The 16,861-nt window shown below is 47.0% G+C and overlaps 1 protein-coding gene across 1 annotated transcript in view; it reads left to right on the top strand.

Annotated features, from left to right (window-relative positions):
* Positions 1-16,861, top strand: part of LOC144797574 (uncharacterized) — a 510,336-nt gene that overhangs the window by 382,676 nt on the left and 110,799 nt on the right. Inside the window, exon 7 of the mRNA XM_078668235.1 lies at positions 5,823-5,918. Within this exon, the coding sequence (XP_078524361.1) occupies positions 5,823-5,918 (96 nt within the window). The remainder of the gene's footprint in view (positions 1-5,822; positions 5,919-16,861) is intronic.

Genomic DNA, 16,861 nt, shown 5'->3' with positions numbered 1-16,861 from the left:
GTGCGCTTGAGCGTTTCAAGGACTCCAGGGCTACGGCCAAGTCCTTGGTCCTGTCGGGCCAGCGCCAGCAGACCTCTGCTTTTCGCCCCTTTCGTGGACAAGGAAGGGGCGCCCCCACACATTTGTCCAGCCACAGGCCGCAGAACCAACCTCAACGCGGTTGCGGACGTGGGAACCGCCGTGGCGGTGCAGGGGGACAAAGGCCAGGTCAGTCCACATCCACTCCCGCAGCATCTGCCTCAAAGCCTTCCTAGTCCGAGCTTTCAGGCCCATTTGACGCCAGTGTGGGGCAGGGTCTGCCATCACTTTCTCCACTGGCGTACCATCACTTCAGACAGGTGGGTGCTGCAAATCATCCGAAGGGGCTAATCCCTCCCCTTCGAGGCGACCCCTCCAGCCATGGCACCGCAGTACCACCGCATGTCGGAGGATCACTTACAACTTCTGCAGGAGGAAGTTACGGCCCTCTTGGCCAAGGGGGCTATCGAGCGCATTCCTGGGCCAGAAGTAGGACGTGGTTGGTACTCCCACTACTTTCTGGTACCCAAGAAGGGCAAAGGAGGCCTACGTCCTATGTTGGACCTCCAGAGCTTCAACGGCTTCCTCCGGAAGGAGAAGTTCAAGATGCTGAATTTAGATCAGGTCCTGGCTGCCCTAGACCCTGGAGACTGGATGGTAGTGTTGGACTTGCAGGACACATATTTCCACATCCCCGTCCTGCCGGCCCACCGGCGCTACCTGCGGTTCACGGTAGGCCTTGAGCACTTTCAGTTAACCGTACTCCCCTTCGGCCTCACCAGTGCCTCTCGGGTGTTCACGAAAGTGATGGCGGTCGTCGCGGCTCATCTGCGCAGATCAGGGGTTCCAGTCTTCCCCTATCTCGACGACTGGTTGTTGAAGGCGGGCTCGCCCCAGACAGTCGTCTCCCACCTCCAGATTACAGCCGATCTCCTGCACTCGCTGAGGTTCTCCATCAACGTGCCGAAGTCACACCTGTGCCCCTCTCAGAAGCTCCTTTTCATCGGAGCGGTTCTGGACTCGGCGCAGTTTCGGGCTTATCCTCCCGAGCAGCGGGTTCGGGATATTCAGGCTCTGATTCCAATCTTTCGGCCCTTATCCCGAGTTTCGGTCAGGTTGATGCTGCGGCTCCTGGGGCTGATGGCCTTCTGCATTCTATTGGTGCATCACGCCAGGTGGCGGATGCGGGCTCTGTAGTGGGACCTGAAGTTCAGTGGGCACAGCATCAGGGCAACCTGTCCGACCACGTCCTGATCTCGGAGGGCACTGCGAGACAGTTGCAGTGGTGGCTCCCTTCCACAACCAGGGCACACAGTGGTGACGGATGCGTCCTTCCTGGGATGGGGGGGGGCCACATGGGAGAGGCAGAGATCAGAGGCCTCTGGTGGAGTCCCGGCTCCATATCAACCTTCTGGAGCTGCGGGCAATCCGGCTTGCACTGAAGGCATTCCTTCCCTCTGTCCAGGGAAGTGTAGTGCAGGTGTTCACGGACAACACAACCGCCATGTGGTACTGCAACAAACAGGGCAGGGTGGGGTCGTGGTCCCTTTGTCAGGAGGCTCTGCACCTCTGGACATGGCTGGAACACCAGGGCATCACCCTAGTGGTTCAACACCTGGCAGGTTCCCTGAACGCCAGGGCGGACGAACTCAGCCGCCGGTGCATGATGGATCACGAATGGCGTCTGAACTCGGACGTGGCGCAAGGTCTCTTTCAGCAGTGGGGAGAGCCTTGGTTAGATATATTCACCACCGAAGAGAACGTGCAATCTCATCAGTTCTGCGCGTTGGAATTTCCAAGGCGGCACTTGCTCAAAGAAGATCAGGCGAGAACGGGCCCAAGTCATCCTTGTGGCTACAGACTGGGCACGAAGATACTGGTATACCGAGCTACTCAGCATGTCAGTCGATCCCCCGACACGTCTGCCTCTTCAGGAGGACCTTCTGTCGCAGCAACAGGGGACGGTCCTCCACCCGAACCTGTCCAGTCTCCACCTACATGCATGGAGATTGAGCGGCGACAGTTGAGGCCAGTTGACTTGCCTCCTGAAGTCTATGATGTGATTCTGGCAGCCAGGCGTCCATCCACAAAAACGGTATATGCCTGCAGGTGGAACAAATTTGTGGCATGGTGCACAGCAAAGGCTGTGGATACACTTTATGCCCCCCTTTCAGAGGTTCTCCTCTTCCTTCTTTCTCTTGCCCAGCAGGGCTCTGCTCTGGGCACTATCAAAGGCTATCTCTCTGCCATTTCAGCCTTCTTAAGGCTTCCTGATCAGCCTTTTCTTTTCAAGTCCCCGGTTGTCAATAGATCCTTGAAGGGCATCACACACATGTTTCCTCCTGTTCTCTTTGTGATGCCTCAGTGGTACTTGAAACTTGTACTAACTTATCTGATGTGCGCTCCCTTTGAGCCACTTCATAACTGTCCTCTTCGTCTTCTGACTCTTAAAACTGCATTCCTGGTTGCCATCACCTCTGCCAGGAGAGTGAGTGAGCTCCAGGCTCTGTCTTCGAAGCCTCCTTTCCTCTATGTCCATCTGGACATAGTCGTTCTGACTGAGAACTCGTGCTTCTTTCCTGCCCAAGGTGGTTACGGCCTTTCACATCGGGCAGTCCATCACCTTGCCCACCTTCTTTCCGCCTCCGCATCCCTCTAAAGAGGAAGAGAGGCTCCACCGTCTGGACCCAAAACGTGCACTCTCCTTTTATCTAGACTGCACACGCCAGTTCCGGGTGGACGACCAGCTCTTTGTTGGTTATGTAGGCGCTAAGAAGGGACGGGGGGTGCACAAGAGGACCATCTCTCGTGGGTCATTTTGTGCATCAATGTCTGTTATTCTTTGGCGAAAAAGGAGCCTCCTGTGGGGCTTCGCGCCCATTCCACTTGGGCCACGGCAGCTACTACTGCCCTGGGTCGGGGAGTCCCCTTGCAGGACATCTGTCAGGCAGCTACGTGGGCCTCTATGGACACGTTTGCTAAGCACTACTGCCTGGACAGCCAAGTCCGGAGAGATGGCTTTTTCGGCCTTTGCGTTGTCCAGGGCTTTCTGGTGTGATCTTGGTTCACAGACCCACCACCGGGGTTGGTATTGCTGGGGTCTCTATTCTAAGGTAAGGAATCTAACACTAACCTGTTTCTTTCAGATGCACAAGTAACTTACCTTCGGTAACAATATATCTGTAAGAAACAGTAGTTAGTGTTAGATTCCTTCCCGCCCCACCCATCCTCCCCGTTCTGCGAACCGATATCTAGGGTTAAGGTCATCCCTTTCAGGGCCCTAGTTTGATTGCACCAGTGTCGGTTTCTATCATGGCTCTGCGTTCCTGGCGCGGAAAGCTATGTACAGAACTGACGTCAGCGTGCGAGAGCGGCGTCTAAGTACTCCGACGACGTCATCCCGATATGTTTTTTTGCAATCTTTATATTACTCCAAGGCGCTCTTTTTTAATACTACTTTTAAAACATTTGAAAATAAGAAGATGCCAGGCAGCTTTGCACTATCTCCAGCTTTTAAAGGATGAATTTATCTGTCGGATGGTTTATAGCTATATCTCCTCTTCAGTTCGACTTTGAAATATTTTGGGGAAATGAGCTTATATTGTATTTTATCATTGTACTATATACATACTGACCCTTTAAAAATGTTGCCATATGGCACCAGGAATGTAGATTCCTTTCTGTCTGAGTAAAATTATTGTTCTGTATAGGGCAGTGATATGAATTGTCTCTTTTTTTTGTTTTTAAGAAATATTGTTTATACTATCTATTTTTCTAAATCAGAAATCCTTTATTTTTGTGCATTCTTTTATGACTTGGAATATAGCCGAATAAAGATTTCTGAAATAAAAATAACACCCTGCAGTGCGGTGAATGGGGCGTCTTGCCAATCATTTCCTAACTAGTATCACATACCGAAAAGGTGCAAGATGGCCTTATCGATTAAATATTCTTTGAGTGTGATCATTGGTAGTTACTAACTTACAAATAAAAATGAATACCCTTCTTTTATTGTGCAAGTTGCCTTGGTCCTCTGATTTCTTACAGTTAGTTGACCTAAGTACCCAAAGCAGATCCGACCCGCAAGGGATCAGAGGCATTTCTACGTTCCTCGTGAAGTCTAGCACACTAGAAAGTGCACACTGTCTGGTTGCAAAAGTCCTTTTGTGGCCTTACCAAGAACTTACAATGGGTTTACATTCGGCCAACTGCTTACCATTCTCTAGCCTTTTGGTCACTATCATGTGCTTGCAGCTTATTCAATGACTGCCCTTCTTCCAGTCTATCCTTCCTGTGTCTGTCCCTCTCCTAGGAACTCGTTTACCATCTCTGTGATCGACTCGATCCTATTCTTCTGCTGCTCACTTTTAGAGAACTATATTTTTCTTTTTGCCTAAGCACCCCATGAGCGTGCATATGTTTTCCAGCTCTCTCCTGTATGTAATTGTAATTGTAATTGCATTTATATAGCACTTACTACCCATGACGAGGCATTGAAGCACTTTTTCGGCAAGTAGCACGCTGCTCTGGAACCCTTATAGGTTCTGGCCTTCGAGAATCAACTTTGGAGAACCGTGCTCCACAGCATGACCAAAGGGCGTTGGCAAATCCAATAGGTCCCAAAGGCTTTACCAATGCTTATTTTCCAAAAACAGTTTGTCCTGTACATTGGAATTCCACCCCCTTTAATAATGTGTGTCCAAAATGTACTAGATTATCTGGGTAGGGGGTAGCATTTGTATTATCTGCACATTATCAAATATGGTGCTGAAATTGTGTTCTATCAGTAATTGAAAAACAAAAAAATAAACAAAGATGTTTAAAAGAAAAATGAATTATTTCTAGTGCAAATCACAATTTAATTTAATATAGTTCTATACCTACTGCTACCTTGCACATGAAAAATGTTTTCAGAATCACCTTCAAAACGTATTTAGCATCTTTAATATATCAGCATATGTGTTTGTTTTGTATACGGTTAATGTTCAATTTTAACTAACATACCAGGATTTACATACAGCTAACTTCCTTGGTATTAAATAAAAGCCAGATGTGTCACTATCATGCTGAAGATCTCTTTTAGTTCTATTTGATTCAGGAACTTTTTTAGATTTTTTTTTACAAATCAATAAAATAAGAGTATCTGCAAGCCCTCCCAAAAGTCTATAGTTGTTAATGCAACGGTAGTCTGTACGCAGGTTTTTTTTAAATGGTTGTTTGGTAGTGACAATACTTAAAAATCAAAGAGTTTTTAAATTTCCCACTTATAATAAATATTTGGTTGTGCATGATCAGGTGGTATTCACAATTGAAGCTAAAGGGTGTGATAGCCTTCTCATTTAATGGGTCGGAAGCTCAAAGGCCTAGAGAAATAGAGATAAAGATGGCCGACCTTATTAAATTACAGGACACGCCTTATACATTCAGCGTGCACAACCATAACTGTATGGCTACCGCATTCCTACATAAAACTCTGTGCTCTAGCACTGCCAAGACTGAATAAAGAGTTGTAAATCAATAGCCTGATAGCTCAAAATACTTTGCGATGTTAAAAATGAACAGGCAATATAATAAACCTTATAATTTTGTAATATACCTACGCTTTGATTTTACAGTATTAACGTTTGGATTGGTGCAATGCCAAATATCTGGACTATAATTGGTGTATATGCTAAAGATACTCTATGTTAGTGTCCAGATTTTCTAGAATTGAAAAATGTAACTCATATTAATGTTTTATAACGATGCAACTAGTCTTTTACTTATTACTAAACACAATAATATGTGCTATTTCTTTTGTCCAGGTTCTCCTGTATTTGCATCTGTGGTTTCACAAAGTATGAAACATACGCAACAAACACACCCTCAGAAGGAGCTAAAGTCTGATGACAAATGTGTTGGTGAGTGAAAACCATAACAATTGGGGTAAGAAATTGGATCTAGGTGAGAACTGGGTGGTGTTACACAGCTGAGGAAAATCATCTTCACCTTCCATAGTCCTTAAAGAGCTGCAGGCCCTTGAATGAAGGCTTGCTTGCAGCTGGATAGTTGGATGATCTAAAAATGGTACACTAGTCCCAGCTGCCTATTTTGTTACTACCTTAGAAACCAGTTTGACTTAATTGTGATATTGGGGACTGGAGGAATTTAAAGTAGTTTTACTCTTCGATACTTCATGAGTATAAAAGATGGAAACACTGCGATTAAAGTAAAATGACATAAGGTTTTTGGTCTTCTCAGAAGCAAAAGTTACCATGTGCAGAGAAAAACTTGCCTCACATACATCGCCTCTTGCACACTGAGTTAATACTTTTCTTACCTGTCTTATGCAAGTGATTTGAAAACTAGTCTATCTTAAGCTTTTTAATCAGTGTGCCTTAGAAAACACTGTGACTGCATTAATGTTTGGGGGTGGATATTTCAAACATGTGAACGTTGCTCCCATAACACACTTCCAAAGTCAACTTTTACAAGTTCTAGCTTTATTATAAGGTAGTTCAAGGAATTCCAGTGGTTCACTCTTCAGAGATGATGTGGCGTTATGGCCAGAGCTGCCAACTTTGGTGCTGGGGAACCAGGTTTGAGTCTCGACATCGGCTCAACATCCTGTGATTGTGGGCAAATCACTTAATTTCCCTGTGGCTACCATGAATGAATGTGAATGTGTCCTGAATTGGTGCTCATTAAAAGCACCGGTGTTGATGATTAAGTGCCGGTTTTAGCACCGGAAACCACCGGCTAAAATTAAGCACTGATTTAGAGTTTAGTGAACAGGTACTGTTTGCCTTATTACAAGGGCTTTAGGATATAATCCAGTCATAATGAGGCAAACAGGATATCAGTCATGTTTAGGAGGGAGTACCTGTTTTCCAAATTTTAAATCAGGCCCATAGTTCCCATTGTGGAAAGTACTCGTTTCCTCAGGTGTGTCAGAACCATGTTCAGAAGACCAAGGGGAAGCAGGTGCTACCCGGCCCAACAGTGGGGGATGAGGCATTTTACTCCTTATGTCCTGGGGCTTGACCTACTAAGGATTCTGAGCAACTGGGGCTGAGTGCCCAATCAGTACTTGTCTCTCAGTGGTAGCATGGGTCTAGCAGTCCAAAACTTTGTCTGGGGGTGGGATACAGTTAATGAATACAGTTTCGCAGCTCAAAATATGTTCATTTCCAGCAATAAATAACTGTCCAGTAAAATACTTTTTAATGACAAAAGTAGCATTTATATACAACCAGTGTAAAACAGCATACACTCATAGTACACACAGCCCATTAAGGGCAGGGCGCCAGTGTTGACTGGCAGTACATTGAGTCTCGTTTACCTCTCAATGGCAGTTGTGGTTATTCCCCATTCACTACTGACAACATCCAGGTCAGGCCCCACTAGCAGTTTGAGTTTCAGGAATCTCCCTCCGAATCTATTATAAAAGGCAAAAGTGTTCCAGCCCGAAGCGCTATATGGCAGGCAAGGTCCCTATAAAAGTCTCAGCGAGTGTCTCTCTCATGAGGCGGCGGCTGCAGTGGCTGTTTCGGTGAGTATCACACACTTAGCTCTGCAGGGGCCAATACTGGTTGTTCTCAGTGCTTCTTAAATGCTACTGTAAGTTTCCTTTGGTCTTCCCCACAAGGGGGGATTGTTAGCTGTTCCTGGTTCCGATCCTCAGTCAGACCTCTCTTCACGATAAAGGGATCCACCAGGCTGTGCTCCTTGGCCTCCTCACGTTGCCCCCTCTGGTATACAGGATTGCCTACTCACACCTTACACTTGTGATGGCACGATTGGCACAGTAATCTTCACTGCAGCCCTGCTGTAGCTTACAGGAGTTGGCGGCTTAATCCTGCACCCAGGCAACAACCACATAGGCAGCCATCTTCTCAAATATCGCAGCAGGAATCCAATCGCCAGGCTCCCCCACTTGATGTTTCTCCTTCCCTCTCTCCTCTTCCTCACAGAGCTCTCTGTTCTTGGCAAGTAGGTAGACACTGGTGCTCCAGGGTCAAGTGGTTTTGGATGTCCCTGGGTGATGTCCCCTCACCCAGCTGGGAGGCTGGCAGGCCACAGTCTCCAGCCCTGCTCACAGGCAGAAGTCTTGCAGAGATTTCCCTCCTCACACAGTCCATCTGGCTGCTTGACAGTTGACCATTTCTGGGGCCTCGAGCTTCCCTTCTTATAATCTCTTTCCAGATATGATTTTTGTCTGAGTCACTAAAGTTTATATTGGGGGTCTGCTTACTTTTGAAGTGCCCTCTCCTCTGTCCTGCCCTTCCTATTGAAAGCAGTTTCTCACAGCAGCAGCAACTCCAAATATGATAGCACCCCAACACAGGCCCTGGGAGTGCCTAGAAATTCATACCTGGAGGTCCGCTACAGTAATATGTGCCTCAAAAGGTTACCCCTGGTCTGCTGGCCTACTATTTATGATTCTCTTTTCAGCCCATCTCCTTCCTGAGAGGTACCCAGGTCCCATTCCATTGACCTCTCTTTGAATAAAAGAGTACTCTTTGATGTGTGCTAGAGAGCCTGGGTCTCCTTCCTCTGGTGTGTCTCCAACCAGCTCACAAGAATGCAGGAATCCACAAGTCTGCCTGGTGGGATTCCTCTATCTCCTGTCAGCCTTGGGTCTCCCAAAATGGAACCCAGAATCTCACGTGTTGTCCACCATTCATAGGCACTCAGGCTTTGGGTGCCCCTCCATGTCCACAAAGATCACAATCCGTGAGACAGGTTTATGTCATGGTGCACAGACATGATCTGTGTTCACCCATGACAACAAACATCAGCACCAGGGATCCAGACATCATTGTAGCTGGGGGCACTCCGGGCAGGGGTAGACCTCCATCACCATGTTAGGGACTTTTCAGACCAAACAGACACCCCTCCCAGATCAGATTGCCCCACATCCACTCCTAATCCGGAGAGTCTAGGTGGTCAGATTGGTAAAACAGGGCAAGGAAGTCCATGAGCATTCCTGTGGCTCAATCATGCTCTGTGTTCCACTATAAAGTCTAACCCTTGCAAAGAAATAGACCATCTCACCAACTTGAGATTCTTTTCCTCCATAGCCATCAACAATTTCAGTGGGAGAAGGCAAGGAGAAGCCAGCAGCCAGGACTACGTGTGTCAGTGTTCCCGACGTCTAGGAGGCAGCCCATACCTTCCTCTGCACCTTATTGATTGGGCTATAAAACTGCTGTGAAAGGTCCTGCAGCGTGGGAGAAAGTAAGGAGAAGCCAGCAGAGAGTACTTTAGGTCCCTGTGTTCATGGGGGCCAGATGGCGGCCCACTCCTTCATCTACACCTGACTGACTGTGCTATAAAGTGTTGTGAAAGGTCCTGCAGTGCAGGAGAAAGCAAGAAGCCAGCAACTGGGACTACATGTCCCAGTGTTCATGGGGGCCAGAAGGATGTCCACACCTTCATCTGCACCTGATTGATTGTGCAATCAAGTACTGTGAAAGGTCCTTCAGCGCTGTAGAAAGCAAGTAGAAACCAGCAGCCAGGACTATATCTTCCAGTGTTCACTGGGGCCAGGAGTCTGCCCGCACCTGTTTGATTGTGCTATAAAGCGTAGTTAAAGGTCCTGCAGCATAGTATGTGTGCTGGCCCTGTCTGGGCAATGACCGTGCCAAGGGTGGGCCCATCAGTGACTGGAATAGGCTGGGCTGGGCTGCCCCTGTTTCATTTGCCTTTCAAATACCAACTATGGGTAAGCAAAAGTCAACACCTCAAAGTCCCACACAAGCGAGCCTCTATTATCTCATACCTTACATCAGTGGTGGGGGCCTTAACTGAAGAAAAATAAAGTGCAGAAGCAACACTGGGGCTTAGGGCAGACAAAGGTTTAGTTTGCACTGGTCTTCAGGAGAAGAATGGGTGTCCAGGGTTCAAGGAGGGGGTGCCTTAATACTCCTGAGCCTGGAGCAGAGTGACTTACAGGGTGGTGGGACCCCCTCAGAGAGGCTCACTATAGTTGAAACCGACCACACTGGCGGACCCCATATGTATGATATGCCCCCGTAGGGGCACAAAGGAAAATGATGGGCCTGAAGACTAAGTATTACCAGTGTGATGCCTGCAGACCCACATAAGGATAACAATGTAACCAATAATTTGATGGCAACTTCTCTTAGTGTTAGTTCCACAGTTGTAAATCTGTCTGATACTAAAAACTGTCGTGGAACCTTTGTTTAAGGCTTTATATGACAATGTTATAAATACATTTTCTAGCTTATTTGAGGGCTTGCGGACAAAACTGGGTGCCATAGAATGCTCAGTAGATCATTTGAAATCCATGATAGCTGGGAATGGATGTGGGCAGTTAGTTATCCTTTGGTGTTCAGAGTGCTCTAGGGGCTTATAAAACCTGCCCTAGTACAATACCCCATCCCTCATATTCCAGGACCACTGGATCATTGCCGGTAGATGCTGGGCAAGATTCTCGAGGGCCTAGGATTGCCTCTATGGATTACTCCAGCATACGGATACAAACTTTAAGGGGGTCTGGGCAGAAGGACTTTCCTCTTAAGTTATTCAGTGCCCTAGAGTCAATCCCGACAGGGAACATCAAGAGGCCTGGAGAAGTTTCCAGGGAACAAGAAGAAGTCCTTTGGGAGCACCATTAGATTGCAACTCCTACCAGAATCCACCTGCTAGAAGCCATCTTGGTGGGCGCCCCTCCCTTATAAAAGATGCAATGGCAGAACCAACACCAGAGTTAATGCGTAAAGCTAAACACTGGATCGGAAGCAGGGAGCCTCCAATTTAATATAGTCAAGAAGAGTGGGATGGCTGAGAAATGGAAAAAAAGAGGATGGGGGATTGAATAGTTTTAAATTTTAGGCACCCTGAGTGATCCAGAAGGGTTTTACAACATAGGGTGCATGGTAGCAAGCTCACAACGGGTTTTAGAGCACCACTATTGGGCATTTTTTCTTCCCTAGAATCCTTCCTAGTCCAAGGAGAGGGGGTACATAGCAATGTGTACACCAAGAGGCAGTGAGAGGGGAACAGACAATGCCTATCTGTTTGACTAATAGATGTCAGCCCCTGAGTGGCCTGGATATTAATAATAGACTGAACCTTGCTCCTACAATTCTAATCCAGGCTGGGGAAAGCAGGGACTGTGACATGACTTGTTCCTCGCTGATGATTACCACTAGGCCTGGCCTTGGTTTGAAAGTAATCACCTGGAATATAGCAGGCATAACCAATGAAAGAGAAGATAAAGGTGGCTTAGTACTTTAACAGGTCATCATATAATGGACCTACAGAAAACCGGGGATAGTGGCAATTCATTCTGTATGGATGGGTTCCTATCATTTTTTGAAGCTGCCATACCCTCAAATTCTGGAAGCGCTAACAGGGATTTACGTACTCTAGTTTTGTTGGAAATATCATGTACCCCCTTTTAATTGAGACAGGTTCTAGTAACATGTTGGTGGCTCAGTTAGATTTTAAGAAAGCCCCAAGCCTACTGGTCATACATTTTTATAGCTTATTTTTTGAAGACCAATACCACAGAGAACTTGTTAAGTCTAAAATAGTTTCTTGACTTTTATGCTGAAAAACAGAGTTCAGCTTATTCGGTTATTATTTTAATGGGTTGTTTTATCTATGATTCTTTTTGTTCTGAAAGTCCTGAGACTGTACATTTTGAGCACCTTCCACAGGAGGATTTGCTTGAGGGTATTATTGCTGATAGTAACCTACAGTATACTAATAATGAGTCAGAGGGAGAAGCTATTTAAACAGTAGTGGGAGAGGCTATAACTCATTAATTGATCACGTTTTAATATTGGTTGCCCTGATCCAATATGTAAAACACTTTGAGACCAAATGTAGCCAATTTACCGATAATAACCTTTTATTCATTGAGTTGGAATGGGGTAAAGGTGTTGTTGATCGCTCGATAGTTGGACCTAGGAACACTGAAGTTACCCCTAGCAGTCTCTATACCGAATGTGGACATGACTTCAGTGCCTGTTTAGATGCCGCCACCACTAATCATGGGGATTTTTTAATTGCCTTAGATTGGATATGCGGGCAGGTTGCAAACAATCTCTAGAGGCACATGGGGAAAAGTAATTTAGTTGGGGAGAGGTGCTTCAATCACAAATGTTCAAAGGCCATCAGAATTTGATGAAGGGCCTAAAGCAGAATCCCAGAGACAGGTACGAGATAAACGCGAGGAGGAAAATATATAATTAAGCCCTGGCAGCCTGTAAGAAAGAAATTAAGGAGAGGGCATGGGAGGACATCCTTCAGATGAATGTTTTGAATGACAGTGTTAAATTCTGGGAGATAATTAATCAACGTTTTGTCTAGTAACAGTATGATAGGTTACACCATTGCCCAATACATTTGGGTCTTGCACTTCTCAAGCATCTGTGGTAAAATATCAGGAGAGCTACAGAACCCAGATCTTGCCCTGCTGTTTTTATGTCTTTACTTTTTCTGAGGGTGAGGACTTAGAGGCATTTTCAACAATGTCAAAAATAAAGCACCCGGTCCTGATGGAGTCCCTGCAGATTTCTATAAAGTCGACCCACTCACTTAGGCCACAATTTTAACCCGTGTGCTTACTGCTGCATGGTGAAAAGGTCTCCATTCCTCTATGGTTTCTAAGGTCTCTATTCCTCTTATAGTCCAGCTCCACAAAAGTACCTATTTTTAAGAAGGTATCTAGATCAGATTCAATATGTTACTGGCCTATCTCCCTTAGAAGATTCAACTGTAAAAATCATGCGTAGAGTGATTCTCTCTAGGCTAACTAGGTGGTTGAACCAAAACAATGTTATTTCCAACTTACAATATGGGTTCAGGCCAGGGAAAGGTACATTAGATCAATGCCTACATTTACAATTGATTAATGGAAAATATACTGTGGTTAAGAGAGGCACATTACACATGGCCTTCATAGATTTAACATCAGCGTTCGACCGAGTCAATAGATTCAAACTTTGCTGTGTGTTGTTCAACATTGGGGTGGATCGTAATTTAGTAAATTTTTTTACATGATCTTTATGTGAACCTGGCAGTGTCAGTGAGTACAACCAGGATGTGAGCCTGTCCGCCCACTTAAACATGGATAGGAGGGTAAAAGAAGGCTCTATTTTTGCTCCACTTTTATTTACTTTATATATTGATGATTTGGGCCCCACTTACGGCCAAGAACCCAGTTGAACCCATGCTTCTATATGAGGATGACGCAGTTCTGATAGCTAGAACTGCAATGGGGTTGTATCAGCTGTTCAATTCCTCTGTAGCCTTCATAAACTCGCTCGATTTAACATGCTATGGTTGTGGGCCCCAAAAACAAATGTAAAAAAAAATGTTTTGGAGGTGGAACAGAAATATCTAGGGTGTCCACTTTTCCTTATCTGGGGGTTCTTTTTGACGAGCGCGGCTTGTGGGTCCCCCAAAGGAATGCTAAAAGGAATTTACTGTCAAGAGCTGCAGTGGCGATCTCTGATTTTGCAAAAAGACTGGGAGCGAAACCAGTCCAAGCTCTCATTAAAGTTTACAAAGCAAAGGGTATATACATTGCCAGCTATGGTAGTGATATTTGGGGCTCCAAGGATACTTCAGATCTCAAAATAGTGGAAAATAAATTCCTAAGACTGTTGTTAGTAGTAACACAGTCTGTATTCCTATACAAAGTGCACGAAGAACTGGGAATGGGGCACATTTCTGACTTAATAGCCCTCGCTCCTTTGATGAGATAGGTGAGGATCAGGATTAACCTGGATTTAGATCTTAATTGGGTACTGATAGATGATTGTATGGCTTTGTATAGGGCGATTTATATACCATGGCTCAAATATATTAAGGATGTAACGGTTCGAGGGACGTGGCCTGGTCGAGCACCAAGATGGTGGCTTGACAGAGAAGCTCCACAGCAACCACGCTGCTAATGCTGCACACAGATGCATTATCGTGAAGAGCTTAACCCCCGGGGGTGGCGCTGGTGGGCTATGACCTGCAGGCATGCAGGAAGAACTGCAGGGGCAGTGAGAGTGCCCCGAGGCTTACGTAGCGGCTGTCTCTGGGTTGTGGCCTGATCTGGCCCTCGGAGGCCTCGCGACTTCAGGGTTCGCGGGCGAGCCTGGGGGCGGGCCGCGATCGCCGAGAGCATCTGCAAGACTCACTCTGGCCTGGGGAGCCGCGGCCTCCTCTGAAGCGGCTGCAAGGTACCAGCACTCCCCTGATTCTGACGCAGGAGGTGGAGGTGAGTCAGCACCTGGATGTGGGGCCTCCCCCCCTTTTACTATAGTTTCAATGTGCAAGAGAGGGAAGAGAAGTGTCCAGCATGGCTTGTGACGGAAAACAACCATCTGCCATCATTGGGATGAGTGGTGGATAGCTGTGGAGACCCCTCTGTGTGGTTTGTGCGTGTGAGACCCCATGCTTTTCTGTAATGACTAATCTGGATGCAGTTCGCAGCAGAATAGTAAGGAGGCGCTGCAAAGCGGAGAGGTGCTTTTAAGATCTGACGTTTACTCACACCCAGAATCACAAGCAGTGGGGCGGCGGGAATAGTGGTCTCCCCCCTGTGCATTCCGTCCTGCACTATGGACTGGGAGAGACGATCTGTTCCCCTACCTCACCGCAGAATACAATTGATAGCCATGGGTCGGGGTGACCCTGAACAAAGCCAGCTCACCTTCTGGGGCCCCAGGACCCCAAGGATGGCGGCTGGAAATGGAGCCTTCCTGGCCGCGCCAATCCCCCGGCTGCTGGTGGTGCAGTAGCGGGCGCTATTATGGCTGAGCAGTAGCAGGCGCCATTATGGCTGAGCTGCGTGCTGGATTTAAGGCCATAGATGCGTGCTTCGATGAGTTGGGCACGTGGATGGATGGCATAACGGCTGCTTTGAACAACATGAGACCCGCATAGAGGCTGCTGAGCAGCACATTTCCAATACCGATGATGCACAGGCCGCAATGTCTAAGCGCCTAGACCGTGTTGAGCGCCTTCTGGAAACAACAGCGGCAAAAGCGGAGGACCTTGAAGCGCGAATGCACCACAATAACCTACAAATCGCATGGATCGTGGAGTCCACCAACACTGGCCCCATGGAGGCTAATGTGGAGCGGGTGTTATCAGATCTCTTTGGCAGAGACAGTTTTTCAACTACATTTGCGTTGGAGCAGGCTCACCGGTCCCTGGTCCCCAGACCTGCTCCTTATGCGCCCCCTAGGCTCGTCATTGCTCGATTGCTGAATTACCATGATAGAGATGTTGCATTGAGAAATGGACGGGGAATGGAAAATCTGCAATATCAGGGAATGACCTTATCGCTCTACCCAGACTTTACGCCCATGGTGCAGGAGGCCCGGTGCACGTTTCAAGATATCAAACGAACTTTGAGGAATGAGAGGAAGTCAGTATACTAATTCGTAAATCGCTCCCTTTCACGACACAGACTGATCAAGGACCCGGAGGGCCCCTATCTGCTGGTGGCTGGATCTATTGGTTCACAGCGCCTGCTATTCATAAATGTATATGCCCCTAACATGGATGCCCTGGGCTTCTTCGCTAACATTTAAACTCACAATACAGGCATTCCAATTGACTCTATAATATTTGGTGGTGATTTCAACCTTACACTACAAACCGGGTCAGACACCACGGGCACTGGACACAACACTAAATCTTGTTCAGCGAGGGAGCTTCAGATACTAATACACATGGATCTCCTGGCAGATGCCTGGCGGCACCGGTTCCCAGCTGTTCAGGGATATTCATTTTATTCAGCACCGCATGGTAGTTGGTCCTGTATAGAACGATGGTATGTTACCCCTGACTTTCTCCTCAACATACAGGAGGTGTACCACCTGCTGGGCACTCTATCTGACTACTTGCCGGTGCTGCTGTCCCTGGCCCTGCCCGCTGTTGTGCGCCCCTCCGCGTCATGACGCTTTCCTGCTGAGGCGCTTCTAGATACCGTTTTCAGGGTTGAAGTACAGGATGCGATTGTAGAGTTTTTTCAGATAAATACTGGCTCTGTGCCTAACTATGCCACTCTGTAGGAGGCGTTTTAAATTTACATCATGGGCATCTGCATTGCTAAAAAGGCAGTGGTGCTCCGTACGATTCATCCAAAGCTTGATGCAATGAGCAGGAACTACAAGGTTTGGATACCAGGACGTTGACTGGTGCGGACCATTCTCCGCTCCATCACCATGCTGAACTACTGGGAGAATTCCAGGAGCTGGCACAGCGGGAAATTGCCTACCTGGGAAAGTATGCTTGCGCCCTGATATGCGGGGAGGGAGAGAGGCTGGGACGCACTTTGGCACGTTTACTCACTCCCAAGCACCACGCTGCATATATTACACAACTCCGACTGCAAAAGGGATGCATGTCATGGATAGTGCTGGCATTCAATCAAGCTTTTTGTCCTATTACCCTTGCCTCTACACAATGTGCTCACCACCGACTGGCAAAGTGCTGGCAGATTATCTAAATAAAATAGCAATGGTGCGGATAGAACGAGGGCAGCAAGAGTTCCTCGCTTCACCTATTGGTGCAGATGAGATTATTGGGGCCATAGTTAGCCTGGATGGTCTAACTGGCACGTTTTATTAAACGTACAAGGAGCAACTTGTCCTGTAATTATTGGAGGTTTATGCAGAAGCGCTAGAATCCGGTGAACTCCTCACCACTATACACAAGGCAATAGTAACTTTGCTCCTGAAACCGGGCAAGCCGGCTGATCATTGTGCCTCGTATAGGCCATTGTCCCTACTAAACCAGGATTATAAAATATTAGCTAAAGTCTTGGCCACACGTATTTCGCTCATTATTGGGCAGATTATATCCCCCTTTCAATCGGGATTAA

Source organism: Lissotriton helveticus, chromosome 12 (assembly GCF_964261635.1).
Source record: "Lissotriton helveticus chromosome 12, aLisHel1.1, whole genome shotgun sequence".
Taxonomy (NCBI): Eukaryota; Metazoa; Chordata; class Amphibia; order Caudata; family Salamandridae; genus Lissotriton; species Lissotriton helveticus.
This window is presented reverse-complemented; position numbering and strand designations above follow the sequence as displayed.